This window comes from Myotis lucifugus, unplaced genomic scaffold (assembly GCF_000147115.1).
Source record: "Myotis lucifugus unplaced genomic scaffold, Myoluc2.0 scaffold_1756, whole genome shotgun sequence".
Taxonomy (NCBI): Eukaryota; Metazoa; Chordata; class Mammalia; order Chiroptera; family Vespertilionidae; genus Myotis; species Myotis lucifugus.
This window is the reverse complement of record NW_005872804.1, coordinates 11,899-28,605: the sequence shown is the minus strand read 5'-3', so window position 1 is coordinate 28,605 and position 16,707 is coordinate 11,899. Positions and strand designations below refer to the sequence as shown.

Below are 16,707 nucleotides of genomic sequence, written 5' to 3'. Positions count from 1 at the left end.
GGTCGGGGTTCGATTCCTGGTCAAGGCAACATGCCTTGGTTGGCGGGCTCCCATCCCCAGTGGGGGGCGTTGCAAGGAGGCAGCCGATCCATGATCTCTCCTCCTCACTGATGTTTCTATCTCTCTCTCTCCCTCTCCCTTGCTCTCTGAAATCAGTATATATATATATATATATATATATATATATATATATATATATATATAAATGTGGCAGCAGCCCATGACGGGTGAGTGGGTAAGCTGAACATGGCCGATCCATACAGCGGAATGTTATCCGGCCTTGAATAGGCGGGCGATTCTGACACCCGCCACAACACGATGACCCGCGAGGACGTGAGGCGAGTGAAACAGGCCAGTACCCTAAGCTCCCGCTTATATGCGGTGCTGAGGGCAAAGTCACCACGGCAGAAAGTGGGATGGTGGTTTCCAGGGGCTGAGGGTGAGGAAGTGGGAGTTCCTGCTAAACGGGCAGCGTTTCCATTCGACAAGATGGCAGGGTCCTGAGACGGAGGCGGGGATGGCCGCACACACGACAAAGGCAGCCGTCACCCCTGGCGCACTTACACACGGCTCAGGCGCTCAGTTCTGGGTTGTGTGTATGTCACCACGATGAACAATTTTGAAAACAAACAAACAAATGACAAATAACGACAAAGGCCGAGGGTGGGTATTACCCAAGTCCCACCCCCAGGTTCCATTAAAGGAGGAGGTAGCCGTCTTCTTCTAAAATGTCAGTCTGCGGCCCATGGCGCTGAATGCGCGCAGTGCCTCACATCCTGCCCCACCAGGCTCCTGATGACATGGGTTAGCAACAGTGTACACGGGTGTGCGGCTCGGTTGCGGCTCCTGGGGACCGTGGCTGTGAGTGAGGCCACCCCCCCCCCCCCCCGGCCCACGGGCGGGCGCTGTCCCGGGGGCTGGGCTCCACACGGCCCGCAGGAAATGCCACCCATCCATGGACCATTCACCAATTGGGGGTGGGAGGGGGGACATTAAGAGAGAGAGACATTTCCTGTGAAATGTAGCCTTTGTGGCTAGTAATTGCTTATCCAAATGGCAATACCCGTGTTATTTTAATTGGTTGCTAATAGTAATTGTAATAATTATAACATAATCTCGAGGGAAATGTTTTTTATCAGAGTCTTATGGCCACAGGAGCTGAGAATGTTTTCATATTTTTAAACGGTTGGAGAAAAAGTAACAAGAAGACTATTTTGTGGCATAAAAATTATGTGAAATTTCGATTCTGGCCCCAGAAGGAGCGGGGTGGGCGCACACCGACTCGGGGTCACCGCTGTCTACGGCCGCGGCCTGGCCCCGGGCAGGGCGGGTCATTCCCACGGAGACCGTGCGGCCAGCAAGTTCTGGAATGCTGGCCACCTGAGAAGGAACCATGGGCTCCGGGCTCCGGGGTGAGGCCCGTGGGAAGGACAAGCCTGACTTCTGACCCGGCTGGGACTGGGTCTCATCCTGGCCCCGACCGTGTGGCCCACTGGTCCCTGGAGCTCTCTGAGCACTGATTTGATTTTTTAAAATTATATTTTTTTGTTGATTTTAGAGAGAGGAAGGGCAAGGGAGAGTGGGACTGAAACATTGATCGGCTGCCTCCTGCACGCTCCCTACTGGAGATGGAGCCCTGACCGGGGCCCGACCTGGTGACCTCTTGGTTCTTGGTCCACACGCAACCACTGAGCCACGCCGGCCGGGCTGAGCATGGATGTTTTCATCTACAAACTCGGGGACTGGCCCAGACTTCGCCAGGGCCATGAGGCTCCTCTCCCAGGGAGAAGGCTGTACGCGAGTGTGCGAGCATGTGTGTGCATGTGTGCATGTGTGTGCACATGTGTGCGTGCGTGTGGCAGTGTGTGCATGTGCGTGTGTGTATGGCAGTGTCTGCATGTGTGTGCATGTGTAGCAATGTGTGTGGCAGTGTATGCATGTGTGGCAGTGTGTTTATGGCAGTGTGTGTGCATGTGTGTGTGGCAGTGTGTGCATGTGTGTGCATGTGTAGCGGTACGTGTGCGGCAGCGTGTGCATGTGTATACGTGTGTGGCAGTGTGTCCGTGTGTGCGTTTGTGTGTGTGCGTGTGCGCATGTGTGTAGCAGTCCTCACGAACATTTCCTGGCTTGGAAATGGCCGTGTTTTGGGATGACAAGAAGAGGGAAGCGCCCTGGCCAGTTTGGCTCAGTGGATAGAGCGTCAGCCTGTGGACCAAAGGGTCCCGGGTTCGATTCCCGTCAAGGGCACGTATCTCGGTTGCAGGCTCCTCCCGGCCTGGGCCCTGGTCAGGGCGTGTGCAAGAGGCAACCCATCGATGAGTCTCTCTCACACCGATGTTCCTCTCTGTCTCTCCCTCTCCCTCCCACTCTCCCTAAATATCAATGGGAAATGTCCTCGGGTGAGGATTTAATAAGAAAAAGAAGGAAAGGGGAGCTGGGTCTGGGGTCCCCCCGCTGCCGCTTGTCTCGTTGCGTCAGGAAGGCTCGGAGCCCGGGACGCACGGTGGGGAAGGTGCCCATGTGGGCGCTCCCAAGGCCTGTCTGTGGCCCCTCCGCCCACCGCCCACCCCAGGAAGCTTCTCAGACCGAGATGGTCTAGATCCCACTGCTGGGCCTGGGCGGGCGTGGCTGCGATGGCGCTGATAACCCCGAGGCACGACATGCCAGGATGCACTCGCTCGTGTGGGCGTCTTCCCCGGGTCTGGGCGGGTGGCGGGCGCCGGGTGGGCGGCAGCGCGCAGGCCCTGGACTCCGGGATCCGGGTTTGAACCCCATCTGCTGCGGCCACTGCTGTCCCCCAGGCTTCTCGTTTCCCACGAGAAGGAGATGTGACCGCCGTGAGCGCCCGGGCTGTTCGGTGAAAGGCGGTCCGGTGTGTGCCATGCCTGGCACGGAGCGGGCGCGGAGCGGAGGGGCTGGAACTGGAGTGGGATCGGTGCCCGCACATGCAATGGAGGCGGAGGAATGCTCCAGGGGCCGTTCACTCTGAGCCGTGGGTCGGGCGAGGACTCCCTGCCTCTGCTCTTGGAAGACGGTATGACCCCACCACAGGCCCGGAGACCGGCTTTCTCGGCGTTTCATCGTTTCTTCCTGCTTCGTTAGAAAGTCACATCCAGCCCGGCCGGCGCGGCTCAGGGGCTGAGCATCGACCTAGGAGCCAGGAGGTCACGGTCTGATTCCCAGTCAGGCCCGGGCTGCGGGCTCCATCCCCCGTTGGGGACGTGCAGGAGGCAGCCGGTCCATGATCCTCTCTCATCACGGATGTTCCTGTTGCTCTCTGCCTTCCTCTCTGAGATCAATAAGATACAAATGTCTATTTTAAAGTCATATACGAGGGACTGTGGTGTGCAGAGGTGTCACCCTCTCACGCGGGGCTCCGTGCTGAGTGAGGGCTCCGCTGGCCTCCACCGGCCGGGCCTGGGCTCCCCGAGCACGGGGCTCACTACCCAGCAAGGACCGATGGGGGAGGTGTCTGGGACCCTCAGGAAACCGGGGCACGCCCTACGGGGGCTCCATGGGGCGTCAGGAGGGGCACGGGGAACAGGGGAGGGCCAGGCGGAGCCCCCTCACGGCTTTAAATTGGGGCAGAAGCGAGGGATGACAGTGACAACCATTCACAACCTTTCAAAAAGCCTTTTTGGGACACAGATGTTCAGGTTGCGGCAGATTCTATTTATAGACGCGCAGCCAAAGAGCACGGCCGCCTCTCAACAGACAGAAAACCAACCGAAGACCTTCCGATGCTGAGAGCCGCCGCATCCCCCTCCCCAGGGCCAAGCAGGGCCCTGCGCCCCACCCGCCCTGCGCAGGGAGAGCAAGCCATGGCCAGGGCCAGGGGCAGGGGCAGGGCCCGCCGCCCTCCATGGCCTCGGGGTGGTGCGGCCGGTTCTCCTCCTCCCTGCGGGCCGGTGTCTCCACAGGATGATGCTTCGTGTCCTGTCCGAGCAACGCAGCCAGCAGGCCCGGGAGGCGGAGGGGCAGCGGGAGCGCTGAGGCTCCTTCGCCCCTTTGGTGGGCGATTCGGGTTCAGCCCCGAAGGGTGTGTAGAGGAAACTGTGTGTGAGGGACAGGGGGCCGGAAGCCTGAAAGGCCCTGGACCAAAGCCCTGAGCACCCGTCCCCCCTCCTGTCCTCCCCAAGAATTTATTAGTTGTGTTGCTTCTCTGTTTTCTTTTCTATTTTATTTCCTGGCATATTTTTTGTTTGTTTATTAATTAACTAATCCTCACCTGAGGATATTTTCCCATTGATTTTTAGGGAGAGTGGAAGAGAGAGGGAGAGACAGAGAGAAGCATCGATGTGAGAGAAACTCATCGATGGGTTGCCTCCTGCACGAGCCCCGACCAGGGCCCGGGCTGGGGAGGAGCCTACAACGGAGGTCCGTGCCCTTGACGGGAATCGAAGTCAATAATAATGTACCAATGATCAATTGTGATACATCTAGTCAATAATAATGTACCAATAATCGATTGTGATACACCTAGTCAATAATAATGTACCAATAATCGATTGTGATACATCTAGTCAATAATAATGTACCAATGATCAATTGTGATACATCTCGTCAATAATAATGTACCAATGATCAATTGTGATACATCTAGTCAATAATAATGTACCAATGATCAATTGTGATACACCCAGACAATAATAATGTGCCAATAATCAATTGTGATACATCTAGTCAATAATAATGTACCAATAATCAATTGTGATACACCTAGTCAATAATAATGTACCAATAATCAATTGTGATACACCTAGTCAATAATAATTACCAATAATCAATTGTGATACATCTAGTCATTAATAATGTACCAATAATCAATTGTGATACATCTAGTCAATAATATTGTACCAATAATCAATTGTGATACATCTAGTCAATAATAATGTACCAATAATCAATTGTGATACATTTAGTTGATAATAATGTACCCCTTCCTCCCTCCCTCTGTCTCGCTCTCCTACCTACCTACCTACCCACCCATACACACCCAGATTCTTTTTCTGAACTATAGGGTGTCCCCCCAAAGATGTGTTCACACCCCTTGAATAATTACAAAGGCCGTGTTTGTTAAAATACATTTCATTTTCAACATTGAGCTATAGCTGTCACGGGGCATATACATTTCGGGGGGACACCCTGCATTTAAAAATAGGTTGTCCCTGTACATCTGAAGCTAATACACAATAATAGTGACTGTAAACTGTAATTAAAAAATAAAAAATGTGCCTGTCCCTTCGCTCCTGAATCTTCCATTGAAGGTATTTTGTAAAATGGCTCAAGTCTCCTTTACAATAAACGTGAGTTTTGAAACACATGAGTCCATTGCGAGAAAAGCTGTTAAGCGGGAGAACAGATGGTCCACAGAAAAAACAAAACCGGAGGTGTGGTGTCAGTCAACTTTATTCCGCCCGGAATGGCCACCCCCCGCCCCCACGCTAAGGGGGTCCCCGCAGCTGGAGGCGCAGGATGGCCTGGCTGCCTCTCCTCCTTCCGCACTGGGGGGCGGGGGGTCGTGGGCCCGGGGGGCGGGAGCCAGGAAGGGGCACCTGCTCAGCCAGGTTGGGGCTGGGTCCTGGGGGGACAGGGGGAAGGCGGGGGAGCGTGGCTACCCTCCCCCAAGAAAGGAGGCCTCCCACCCTCCCCTGCTGGCTCTGAGCCTGCTACCCTTCTATCTCCTTCCTTTCCTCCTTCCTGCCTGCCCTGTGCAGCCCTACTGTGTGTCTGGCTCCCAGGGTCCTAGCTGAGTGTCCCTAGTCTGTGACTTATCTGGGCTTCATTTTTCTTTTTTTAAATCCTCATCCGAGGATATTTGTTCATTGATTTTTAGAGAGAATGGAAGAGAGAGGGAAAGACAGAAACATCGATGTGAGAGAAACACATCAACTGGTTGCCTCCTGCATGTTCCCTGACCAGGGCTGGGGCCCCGGAAGGAGCCTGCAACTGAGGCACGTGCCCTTGACCCGAATCGAACCCGGGGCCCTTCGGTCCGCAGGCCGACGCTCTATCCACCGAGCCACACCGGCCAGGGCTGGGTTTCACGTTTCTTACCCAAACAGAAGGCGACAGAGATTCGGCCACCTCACTGCCCCGAGGGTGGGAGGACTGAGTGAGCACACGCCAGGGGTTCAGGCCGGGCCTGCTGCCTCGCCCAACGTCTGCCCAGGCACGAGCGGCCTCGCTTATTTCTCTCTCTCTCTCTCTCTCTCTCTCTCTCTCTCTCTCCCCCTCCCTCCCTTTGTCTCTCCTTTGTCTTCCTCTGTTGCTATTTCGGTCCTTCCTCGATGATGCTGGTGCGGGGTGCGCCTCTTTTCATGTCAGGATGCAGAGCCCGTCAAACTGGTAAACAGCTGAAGGATGTGGTGGGAGATGAACTTTCCATTGAGGCCACTTTGAATGGGTCTCCCCGCTCCTCCTCGTGTGGAGCCTCCGCCCCACATTCACGAAGCCGGGCGGGGGGGGGGGGGCCTGGGGCCACCCTGAAAAGGTCCACACGGCTCACCCACAGGGGCTCACCCACCTGCCCATCCCCAAACCGTCGGGAGGGCCGCAGGAAGGGACGGAAGTGGACGCCACAAAGGGGGCAAAAGGAAGCGTGGGAACCGAGTGGGGGCCGCACCTGTGCCTCCGAGGGGGGCGTCCAGTGGGAAAGGCCGGGAACCAGCCGGGACGCCTTGCCTGGGCGCGGGACCGAGCGCCCGAGCTCCTGGACTGGCCACCACGTCGCCCGAGCCCCGTCTGTGCAGCCCAGGGACAGCGGTGGTTCTGCCGAGCCCTGGCCTCGCGCGGGCTCCCCCGACGCAACCACAGGCCGCGGGGACGAAGCAGGAACGGCGCTGCCCTGGCGGGCAGAGCAGCGAAGGAAGGGTCTTCATGGGGAGGCCGCGTGGAAGCAGCCAGGCCCACCCCTCGCCCGCCGACCCCGGGAACGGCTCTGAATGTCCGGCCTGGTCCCCCCGCCCTAACGTGCGGTGGTGCAAACAGCACTGTGTTGGGAATGTGGTGCCCGGAAAGGGCGGGTGCAGCGGCTGTGCCCGCCGGCATCTCACTTCACCTCCCTGGGCCCGTTTCCTCCCCTCAGGACTGGTCCTCTGAGAATTGCCGTGCTCAGCCTCTCCTTAGGCTGGTCCCCTTTGACCTCGCGAACCCCCAGATTTCTGATTGGGTCTTTGATAGGCCATTCCCGGGCCTTGGCCTGCCCCTCCCTCTCTCTGTCCATCGCGAACTCCTACTCATCCTTCGCAACCCCACTCGGGCATCACCCCCCAGGAAGCCTTCCAGGCGGCCTCTCTCCAGCCGGGCCCTCACTCCCCGCGCACCATCCTCTCCCGGCGCTCGCACAGCTGTGAGTCGGCCGCCCCGCCCCATGTGAATGCCAGACATCGGGGCTCAGCGGCACCTCCATTCCCCTCCCAGAGCCCCGAAGCTCAGTGTGCCCCCTGGCTCCCTGAAAGGGCGGCTCTGCTTGTGACTTCCCTCAGGCGGACGGTCCGAGTCCCCTGGAGGCACAGACATTGGGGGCCTCCCTGTGAGCAGCCCCCCACCCCACCCGGGGGCCGGCTCTGGCAGGTGCTGGCGCCAGCCCTCAGGATGCCCCCTGCCAGTGTGCCCAGGGCCTCCGGGCTGCCCGGGGCTGGAGGGGCAGGCAGTCACGTCTCAGGAGCCCCAGTTCTCTCGTGCTGGTGTGGGAAAACTCGGGGAGAAAAGGGTGTCACCATCTTCCTGGGGGGGGGGGGGCTGAATTTTGACTTGGCTGCTAACTCTCTGAGTGGCCGTGGAGCAGGCCTTCCCCGGCCAGGCCTCAGTGTCCTGATCTGGCAATTGGAAAGGTGCCCAGTGCCTCCAGCATGAACGGCTGTCTCCTCCCCTCTCTCCTTTAAAAAAAAAATATTTTTATTGATTTCAGAGAGGAAGGGAGAGGGAGAGAGAGACATCAATGATGAGAGAGAATCAGTGATCCGCTGCCTCCTGCGTGCCCCCCACTGGGGATCGAGCCTGCCACCCGGGGAAGGTGCCCTGACCCGGAATCGAACCGGGACCTCCTGGTTCACAGGTCGACGCTCAGCCCCTGAGCCACGCCGGGCGGGCTCCCCTTTCTCCTTCTACTGAGACCTCCCAATTGGTTCACTACGAAAGGGAGCGCTTATCGCCGAGCCTCCGTCCCTCGCCGTCACCTCTGTGGCGCCTGCTCCTGTGTGTGCACTTTACAGACAAACTTCCCAGCAAAGGCTCAGAGAGGCTGGGTGACTTGCCTGAGACCACACAGCCAGGACAGGGTGGAGTCGGGACTTGAACCCAGGCCGCCTGCCAGAAAGAGGCTTCCACAGAGTGCCCTGGAGCCTGTCCCGCCCGCCAGCCCTGGCTCCTCCCCCAGGAATCCCCCTCGGCCTGGGGAGGGGCCCATCACAGCAGCAACCACATCCTGTGACGGTTGCCCTGGGGGGGCCAGCGCCTCCACCTCTGGGACAGGTGAACAGACACAGGCCCCTCCGCCCTGAGAGCAGGTCCGCCGCCAGCCCCTCAACCCCCCAGCCCCCCAGCCTCCCTGCACCCCTCACCCTCAAGGCTGAGGGCGGGCATTGGCCACAGCAGCCGGCTGAAATGCCAACGGGGAGTTCCTCTGAGCCCTGTCCACAGCCCCTCCGTGTCCACAGCCCCTCCGTGTCCACAGCCCCTCCATGGCCACAGCCCCTCCCCCACCCCGCCCAGGCCTGGATCACCTTCTTCGCCAGGCAGCTCTGAGCATGAACCCCCTCGCACTGCTCCAGGCAGGACCCACTCAGTCCACAGCCCAGTCCCCTGCGCCAGGCTGGGCTGGGCAGGCCAGGGAGCCTGGTGGCTGTTGAACTCTGAGCCGCCACCTCCTCTGGGGACAGGCCTGGGCCTTGTCCTTGCATCCCCAGCGTCCGTCAGGGCACCGGCCACAGTACGTTTCCCAGGTGCCCGATTCGATGGATAGACCTGCACCCACCAACACACGCACACACACACGCACAACACACACACGCACACATGCACAACACACATGCACAACACACACGCACAACACACACACGCACAGCCTGGGTTCTATAGGAGGTCAAGGACTGGTCGCTCCACGCCTGCTTTCACTCAGCAGTTAGTTTAATCCCAGGCTGCCCCGGCCTCCGTGGAGGCTGTGTGTGTTCAGGGCTCTGGGTCTGGCGCTGCATGTTCACAGGCTGGTCGGGGAGGCTCCCACCTGCCCAAGCAGACAGACGGGCACGTGGCCCCTCCCGGCCGACTCCTTGCGCCTTCGCCCTCGGGGACGGAGCCGCGCTGGGCCGTGCCGGGACCACTGTGAGCCGTGGGAGGCTCAGATGCGGATCCGCTGCAGGGACGGCGCGGCACAGGGCCTCCTGGCAGAACCGATGGGCCCGTGTCTGCCCCTGGTTACTCAGGCTCTGGGCTGCCTGAGCCTCGGCACCAAAGCACCAGAACCCGAGGTCGGGGTCCCAGGAGTCACCCAGTTCAGCCCTCGGTGCAGCTGCTGAGCGGGGCGGGCGGTCCAGTCCACCCCAAGACGGAGAGCTCGCCCTCCGGGGGGCGGCACCGCACCCTGCGGGCTGGGGCGGGCAGAGGCGGTGCAGCAGGTTCTGTCTGGTGGACGGAGACGGAGACGAGGGTGGCTTCCTCTCCTCTCTCAGGGGGGCCCTCAGCGCCGGGGCAGGAGCACGGTCAGGTCCGGGAGGACAGGGCGGGACAGGGCGCAGGCAGAGCCCCCGGAGCCTCGCGGGCCGGCTAAGCTGCCCCGATGTCATCGTAGTCCTCGTTGTCGGTGGAAGCAGGCTGGGGGCTGGGGGACCCTGCGAGGCCGGAGGCTCAGGTCAGCGGGAGGCCCTGCCAGTGCCCGACTGCCCCACGGGACGGAGCTGAGTGGTCGGGTCCACGCCCCCCTCCCCGTGGGCCTGTGGGTGAGGGGGACAAGAATCCCACCTGGCCCTCTGTTCTCTGCATCTCCCTTGCTCGCATGCCCGCCCAGAGGGCAGAGCCTGACCTTAGTCCAGGGCTGTCCTGCCTCCGCGGCCCCAGACCCTGAGGACCATGGAAGCTGGGAGCCCCTCGGCCACCCCAGCTCCCTGGGGCCAACCACTGCTTCCGCTTGAATGCCTCCCCCAGCGGGGAGCTCACTCCCCATCCAAGCCCCTTTCAATCTCTCTGTCCCATCCACCTCCATTTCCCTCTCTCTCTCTCTCTCTCTATTCCCTTTACCTCTTGTTTTTTCTCCTTGGGCTGGTGGGCCCAACGGAGCCAGATGTGCCCCACTCCCCAGCCCTCTCTGTCCCCGTTCCCAGGACCCACACCCCTGCCCCTGGCACCTGGACACCCAAACAGCTCCTCGGGAGGGGGCGGGGGCAGCGGCGGCGGCTGGAAGTTCTGGTACCACTCCCCGGAGGAGGTGCTGGAGCTGTCGTCAGCCGAGGGCCCTGCAGGAGACCCCAGAGCTAGTCACCCTCCCCTGGAGGCAGCCGCCCGCACACGGCCGGTCGGGGCTGGGAGGCCTCAGGACTCCGCTGAGTCAGGCCTCTAGTTTGATGAGTGAGGCGATGAAGGCCCAGAGAGGGGAGGACACTTGTCCGAGGTCACACAGCTCGTGTCTGCGGAGCTGGAACCGGAAGCCTGCGCCCAGCCTGGTCAGGGCTCCTAGCTTGATGGGTTCTCCGCCAGGTTGGCCGCAGGACGGGAGGCTGGGCACACGAGCCCTCCGGGCCCGGCTTACCTGAGAAGGTTCCCTGGGAGCCAGCCAGCTCCAGGCGCGGGGGCTGCTCCGGGAGGGGGCCCCACGGGGGGAGCCTGCTGCTGGGACTGTTGCAGTAGCCCTCCCCGGATGATGTGCTGGACCCGCTGCTGCTCCGGGGGCGCTGCTGGGGGCCCAGGCTGGGGGGATCTGCAACGCAGGGCCCAGGGTTGGCAGGGGGACCTGGGAGACACGCGTCTCTTCACGTCCCCGCCAGGAGGGGAGGACGGCGAGGAAGGACGAAGGCTTTGGCTTAGACTTGGCAAGGAACTGACCGCCACGAGGAGATGTTCACACCAGGAAGGGCCTGCTGAGGGGGCTGCTGGGGCTGCCCGGGGCGGGGGGAGCTGAGCTGCATCACCCCCTCCCGCCCCTGCCCCCCGCCCCCGCCAACCCACCTTCCTCCAGGGGGGGCATCTGGAACCGGTTCTGCTGGGCCTGCTCCTCCGTGACCCGGTATCGCTGGGAATCTGCAAGCAGAGGGCGGTGAGGAGGGGCCGAGGCTCCATCTCCTTGTCCCCTGAGCCTGGAGGGGGGCCTGAGGCTGGACCGGCGGGAGGACCACCCCAGGGCAGGAGGGACCGTCCAGGGCTCACTTCCTGGTCCAGGAAACGAGGGCGGGGACAGGCTGCCTCGCCTTGTCCCCAGGTGCCCCTCCCGCTAGTTCAGAGAACCTCGAGGCCCGGGCCTTCCCCGCCGGTGGGCAGATCTGGGTAGGAGACGGCAGACACGGCCCTCGAGGAGCGCCCAGAGCGTAAGCTGGAGGGTCTGGGACCTGCCACAGGCCCCGCTCCTTCCTCCAGAACCCAGGGGAGGCAGGCCCACAGGAGCTCGAGGACGCAGGTCTGAATCTGCTGCCGGCTCTTTCGAGCCTGGGACCCCTGAACTCGTGGCCTCCCGGCTTAGAGGCCTGGGCTCAGGCTCTCCGCTCCCAACACCAGCGCAGGCACCAGAAGAAATGGAGCCATTTGCATCCCGGAGGCCCTGGCGTCCCCAATATCCACTTCCCCTCCTGCCGTGGGAGGCCCTGGGCCTTGATCTGGACACACGGTGGCCTCGGACAGAGGCTCCGTGTCCCTGCCTCCCTTGCAGCTGGTGGGTTAAGTTCCGCTGGCGAACCCTGAGCGGGAGCCACGTAGGCACCTCCGGCCTTAAGGGAGGGCACGTCCCACCTTCCGACCCCCTTTCCCGCTAGCGGGGACGTGGGCATGGAGGTGAGCCATGCTGGGCCACATGGACAAGGGCAACACCTTAGGGACTGCAGAGCAACGAGAGGGAAGGAGCCTGGGCCCTGGGCCAATGTCTGAGGACACTGTCCCTCGGGTCTCCGTCACACACAGCAAACTGTCACCCTCACTTATAGAGCAGGTGCGGGGCGGGGCTCGGGGATTCGCCACAAGCTCCCAGGGATTCCTCAGTGGGTGCGGGAGTCTCTGCTCTCGCTCAGCCCCCCAGCTTTGCCCGGGCCCTGCTACCCCGGAAGGCAGAGCCGAGAGCCGCAGGAGCCGGAGAGCAGGAGGAGCTGGGCTCACGGTGGGGGTTGGGTGGGGGTTGGGGTGGGGGAGGCTGCTGGGGAGAGTGGGGCACAGAAAGAGCGTGTGAGCGTGTGAGCGTGTGAGCGTGTGAGCGTGTGAGCGTGTGAGCGTGTGAGCGTGCAGGAAGCCGACTGGACTGTGTCTCCCTGCCTCCCTCGTGTCGCACAGACACAGCCACCTTCGGGCGGGCGAGTGGCGTAGGACCAGCCTGAAGGCCCTGGTGGCCAGAGGCGAGTGTGGGTGGGAAGGAGGCGGGGACGGGAAATGCCTGGAGCATGGAGAGGCCTCCAGGGCCGTAGAGCACTTTGAAAACGTCAGTGCGGGGCCACCTACAGTGGACCCGGTGGGTAACAAGGGGGGTTCCACCCCGGCTGTGCAGGGGTCATCAGGTGGGGTCTACTGGAGGCCCCCGGGCAGCCGGGCCTCTCCCTGGCTCAGGCTAGAGGGCCCTGGGCCCGGGCCCGGCACTCACTGTAGAAGGTGGTCAGGGCCACGGGAGGCTGGGCGCTGAAGTCATAGTGCTCATAGTCTGAGTCGGAGCTGGAGTCCGAGTCCGCGGGGGGCGGGGCCTGGACCTGGATGGGCAGCTTGGGAGCTGGGGAGAGAACAGAGTGGGGGCCACGGGCAAGTGGTGGGCGGAGGGCGGAGGGCGGAGGGCGCAGGGAGAGGCGCAGACAGCGTAGATGGCGGGAGGCAGAGAGGCAGGGAGAGCGCCAGGCTGGCACAAGACCACGGCCTGGGTTTTCCCAGCTGTTTCCGCCCATTGCCAACACGGGGACTACATGACACTCAGGTAACTTTGGGAGGTAGGGTCCGCCGGTGCCCCATTGTGCAGCTGAGGAAACTGAGGCACAGGGGCCCTCACCCGGCCCCTCGACCTCATAGGGTCCGTCGGTGCCCCATTGTGCAGCTGAGGAAACTGGGGCACAGAGGCCCTCACCCGGCCCCTCGACCTCATGCTCAGTGAGTGGCCGCTCTGAGCCAGCCCTGCTAGGATCTGTGTTCATGCTCACATATGGGTGCTGCAGGGCATGTTATTAATGCCCGGCTGGGCCCCGCCTGGTTTGCAGACAAAGGCGACTCGATAGTCACAACACAGTGTGCTTAGACTCCAGCTCTGTGGCCCGAGTTCCGAGAGGTACGGCCCGTGTGCATAAAGCATGGTGACGACCCAAGTTCCGATGTCCCAGGGGCCCTGCAGGGAGGCTGAGTGGACAAGCCACCGAAAGAGGAAATGACAGCCCTGGCCGGTGTGGCTCAGTGGACAGAGCGTCAGCCTGTGGATTCAAGGGTCCCGGGCTCAATTCTGGTCAATGGCACGTGCCTGGGTTGTGGGCTTGATCCCCAATAGGGGGCATGCAGGAGGCAGCCAACCAATGATTCTTTCTCATCATTGATGTTTCTCTCTCCCTTCCTCTCTGAAATCAATAAAAACATAAAATATTTTCAAAAGAGAGGAAATGACATCACAATCTACTGGCCAATTAGCAGAGCAGAGATTCCCGGGGGTCCCGAACTCGGAAGCCTAGGGGCCTAGAATGACGGCCCGGCAAGCTCCCCCGTCAAGGCCCAACGGAGGCTGGCCCAGGCCTCCTCCCGGCTGGGGCCCTGCTTGGAGCCCTTCCTGTCCGCTCCAGCCTCCCACCCCAGGGAGTCACATCCTACCTTCCTCCTTGGGGACGGTGCTGGGGACCTCCTGGTAGCTATTGACCCCGGCTGTGGCGGTGGGCCGGCGTTGGTGCGTCACCGCGGAAGGGAGGGCTGAGGGAGGGGGCAGAGACCCTGCAAGTCATCGCTGGTTCCCTTCCCGTCTGCCTGGCTCTGTCAGTCTCCCTCCGTCCCCTCCCCCCCCCCCGCCCCCAACAAGGCACACACACATGGTCTGGTCCTCCCATGGGGCCACATTGGTCCACTTCTGCTGGGCATGCTGGGAAAATCCTTCCCATCAAGAGGTTCTCCCAAGTCCAGGGCTGAATCACTGCTACTTCTGCTGGGGCCCCCCCAAGCTCCCCTCCCCCCGAGAGGGCTGCACCCCGGGCCTGGGCCTTCCCTGCAGCTCCTGGGGCGCTGCACCCACCGTATTTCCCTTTCACTCTCAAGAGGAGGACCAAGATGCTGATGAGCGCGCCCAGGAGGAGGGTTCCCAGGACGAAGCAGAGGATGAGGAGCATCAGCTCCCGAGGCGTCCAGTCCTCCGTTGGCACAGTCACCGACGGTTCTGGAAGCAAGAGCCCCAAGTCAGGGAGAGAGAGGAGCGGACACAGACTTCTCCTCGCCTCCCCGTCCTGCCTGCAGCGGACCCTCTTTTCGTGGGACCAGGGCTCCTCTGCCCTTTAAAACATGTCTTCTCCTCGGCCTGGAGGTGCCTCCGCAAACGCGTCCTGAATGAGTCACGACTGGGTGACATTTTCTCCTGGCCCCTCCCCCCCCACCCCCGCCCCCGGAGCTCTCTGCTCAGCTGCTACCGAGCGCCCGCTGCGTGACCACAGTGTCCAGGCCGCCAGGCCTCGGCCCAGCGGGGTGATCCACAGTCCACTCAGGCCAACACCGTGAGGGGCCCGCTCTGCTGGAGGGACGGTGGGGACTGGGGGCCCGAGGCCCTGCCAGGGGCACCTGGTTCTCCGTGGGGAGAGGAAGGCTGGCCTCCCAGAGAAGGGAAGTGAGCCACCCTGCAGTGCGCGTGCGGGCTCCAGGCTGGACTCAGCCATCACAGAGCAGCCGACGCCCAGACAGTGCTGACGGGCCCGCTCCCCACTCTATTCTACGCGCTTCATACAAATTCATCCACGGGGCTCCCAGCAACACTGGGGGGTCGGGTGCCACGCTTACCCACCCCACTTCCCAGCCAAGGGCCTGCGCTCGGAGAGCGTGAGACCTGCGCCGTCACACGGCTGCGCGAGGCACCGCTGGGGTTCCGCCTCGGAGTCTGCCCTACGCCGGCCACGCTACACGCCGCTGGCGGCAGGCCGAGCGTGGGTCTGGGTTCAGAACTTGGATGCAAATCCAGCCCCACTGGCTGCTGCCCTCTCACCCCCTGAGCCTGGCCTCCTCCCTCCGCGTAAGGGTTCGGACGAGACCCCTCCGGGCAGCGGCTGCGGGACGAAAGGCTGGGCCAGTGCCCGGAACACGATAAACACGCTGGCCGATCACCTCGCCCCCCGCCAGGCCCGTGTCAGACCCGCTCGGCTCTCCAGCGCTGCCTCCTGCCCGAGCAGAGCTGCAGGGGAGCGGGGAGTGGACTCCTGCCCCAAAGCAGCAGGATTCAGGGAGCTGTGGAGCTGTCAGGGCGGGGGTGGGAGGACCCCAAGGCACCCCGAGAGCCTGGGGGAGGCAAGTCCAGTGTCTGGAGGTGGGGACAAGCCTCGATCAGGCCCCACCCATGCAGACACACACATGTGTACATACATACACACACATGTACACACACACACACGTGCACTTATGTCCCCGAGTCTGAGGCACTCACCTATGGTGACCGGCTGTGCGCTGGTAAGAAGGTCAGACGTGGACTGATTGAGCAGCTTCCGGGAACCTGTCGGGGAGCATCACGCATTCACTCGCACATGTGACAGAGCACCTACTGTGCGCCACGACAGACAGTGACCTGGGACCGGGGCAGGGTCCCAGGGGGCATGTGGCTAAGGAAACCATCTTTCCCACCCCCACCCCCCCACCCCCCCCCGCACACACACACACACTAAGGAGAGCATCATGGGTTTCATGCTGGGAAGGCCCCTTGGTTAGAATGTGGGGCTAATAACAGCGCGCTCCCCCTTCTGTGCAACCTGCTGCAGACCACGAATCCCTTTCCCATTCGGCGGGTTTGCTGGGGCGGGCGGGCCTCAGGAGGGGGACGCTGACCCTCGTCATTATCATAAGCACTTGGCAGGTAAGGGAGGGCATGACCCCAAGATCCCCGGGGAGGGGGGGGTGTTCCGGGATTTCCCAGCCGCCGGGGCCGTGGCTAGTGTCAGATCCACCTGGCCTGAAACTGAAGCCCAGACACGCTCATACCGCGTTTCTTCAGGTCTAACCCTCCCGCATGTTCACCTTAACACCCTGAAATCGGGGTGATGGCGTCAATCATCACAACTGATGACAGACACGTAAGAGTTTACTTGGGCGGCACTTTGTCCGTCACGGCGCATACGACAGCGACGGCGTGCCCTCTCGCGGCCATCGGGGCTGTCGAAGGTCAGTACGACCCAGGTCCCACGTGGGTGTGAGTCTTCGCCAAAATAAGACAGACCCAGCGCTTGGGGAGGCCGGGCCCAGGATCAGGGCTCCAGGCACGGTCAGTGCTGTTATTATTATTCGTGTCTCCTACTGTGATTTTTACTGTGATCACCAGCTTTCATCTCACATGGGCCAAGCCCAGCCCACAGACACCGCGGACCAGCACAGAAAACG

General features: G+C 61.7%; 1 protein-coding gene across 1 annotated transcript in view; it reads right to left on the bottom strand.

Moving 5' to 3' along the window:
• Positions 1–9,165: 9,165 nt before the first annotated feature.
• LOC102437788 (T-cell differentiation antigen CD6-like) overlaps positions 9,166–16,707 on the bottom strand; it is a gene marked incomplete at its 5' end in the record, with an annotated part of 15,394 nt that continues 7,852 nt past the window's right edge. Inside the window, 10 exon segments of the mRNA XM_023748742.1 lie at positions 9,166–9,830; positions 10,344–10,451; positions 10,745–10,960; positions 11,004–11,014; positions 11,157–11,232; positions 12,770–12,892; positions 13,963–14,058; positions 14,375–14,515; positions 15,764–15,829; positions 15,879–15,901. Of these exon segments, the coding sequence (XP_023604510.1) occupies positions 9,766–9,830; positions 10,344–10,451; positions 10,745–10,960; positions 11,004–11,014; positions 11,157–11,232; positions 12,770–12,892; positions 13,963–14,058; positions 14,375–14,515; positions 15,764–15,829; positions 15,879–15,901 (925 nt within the window).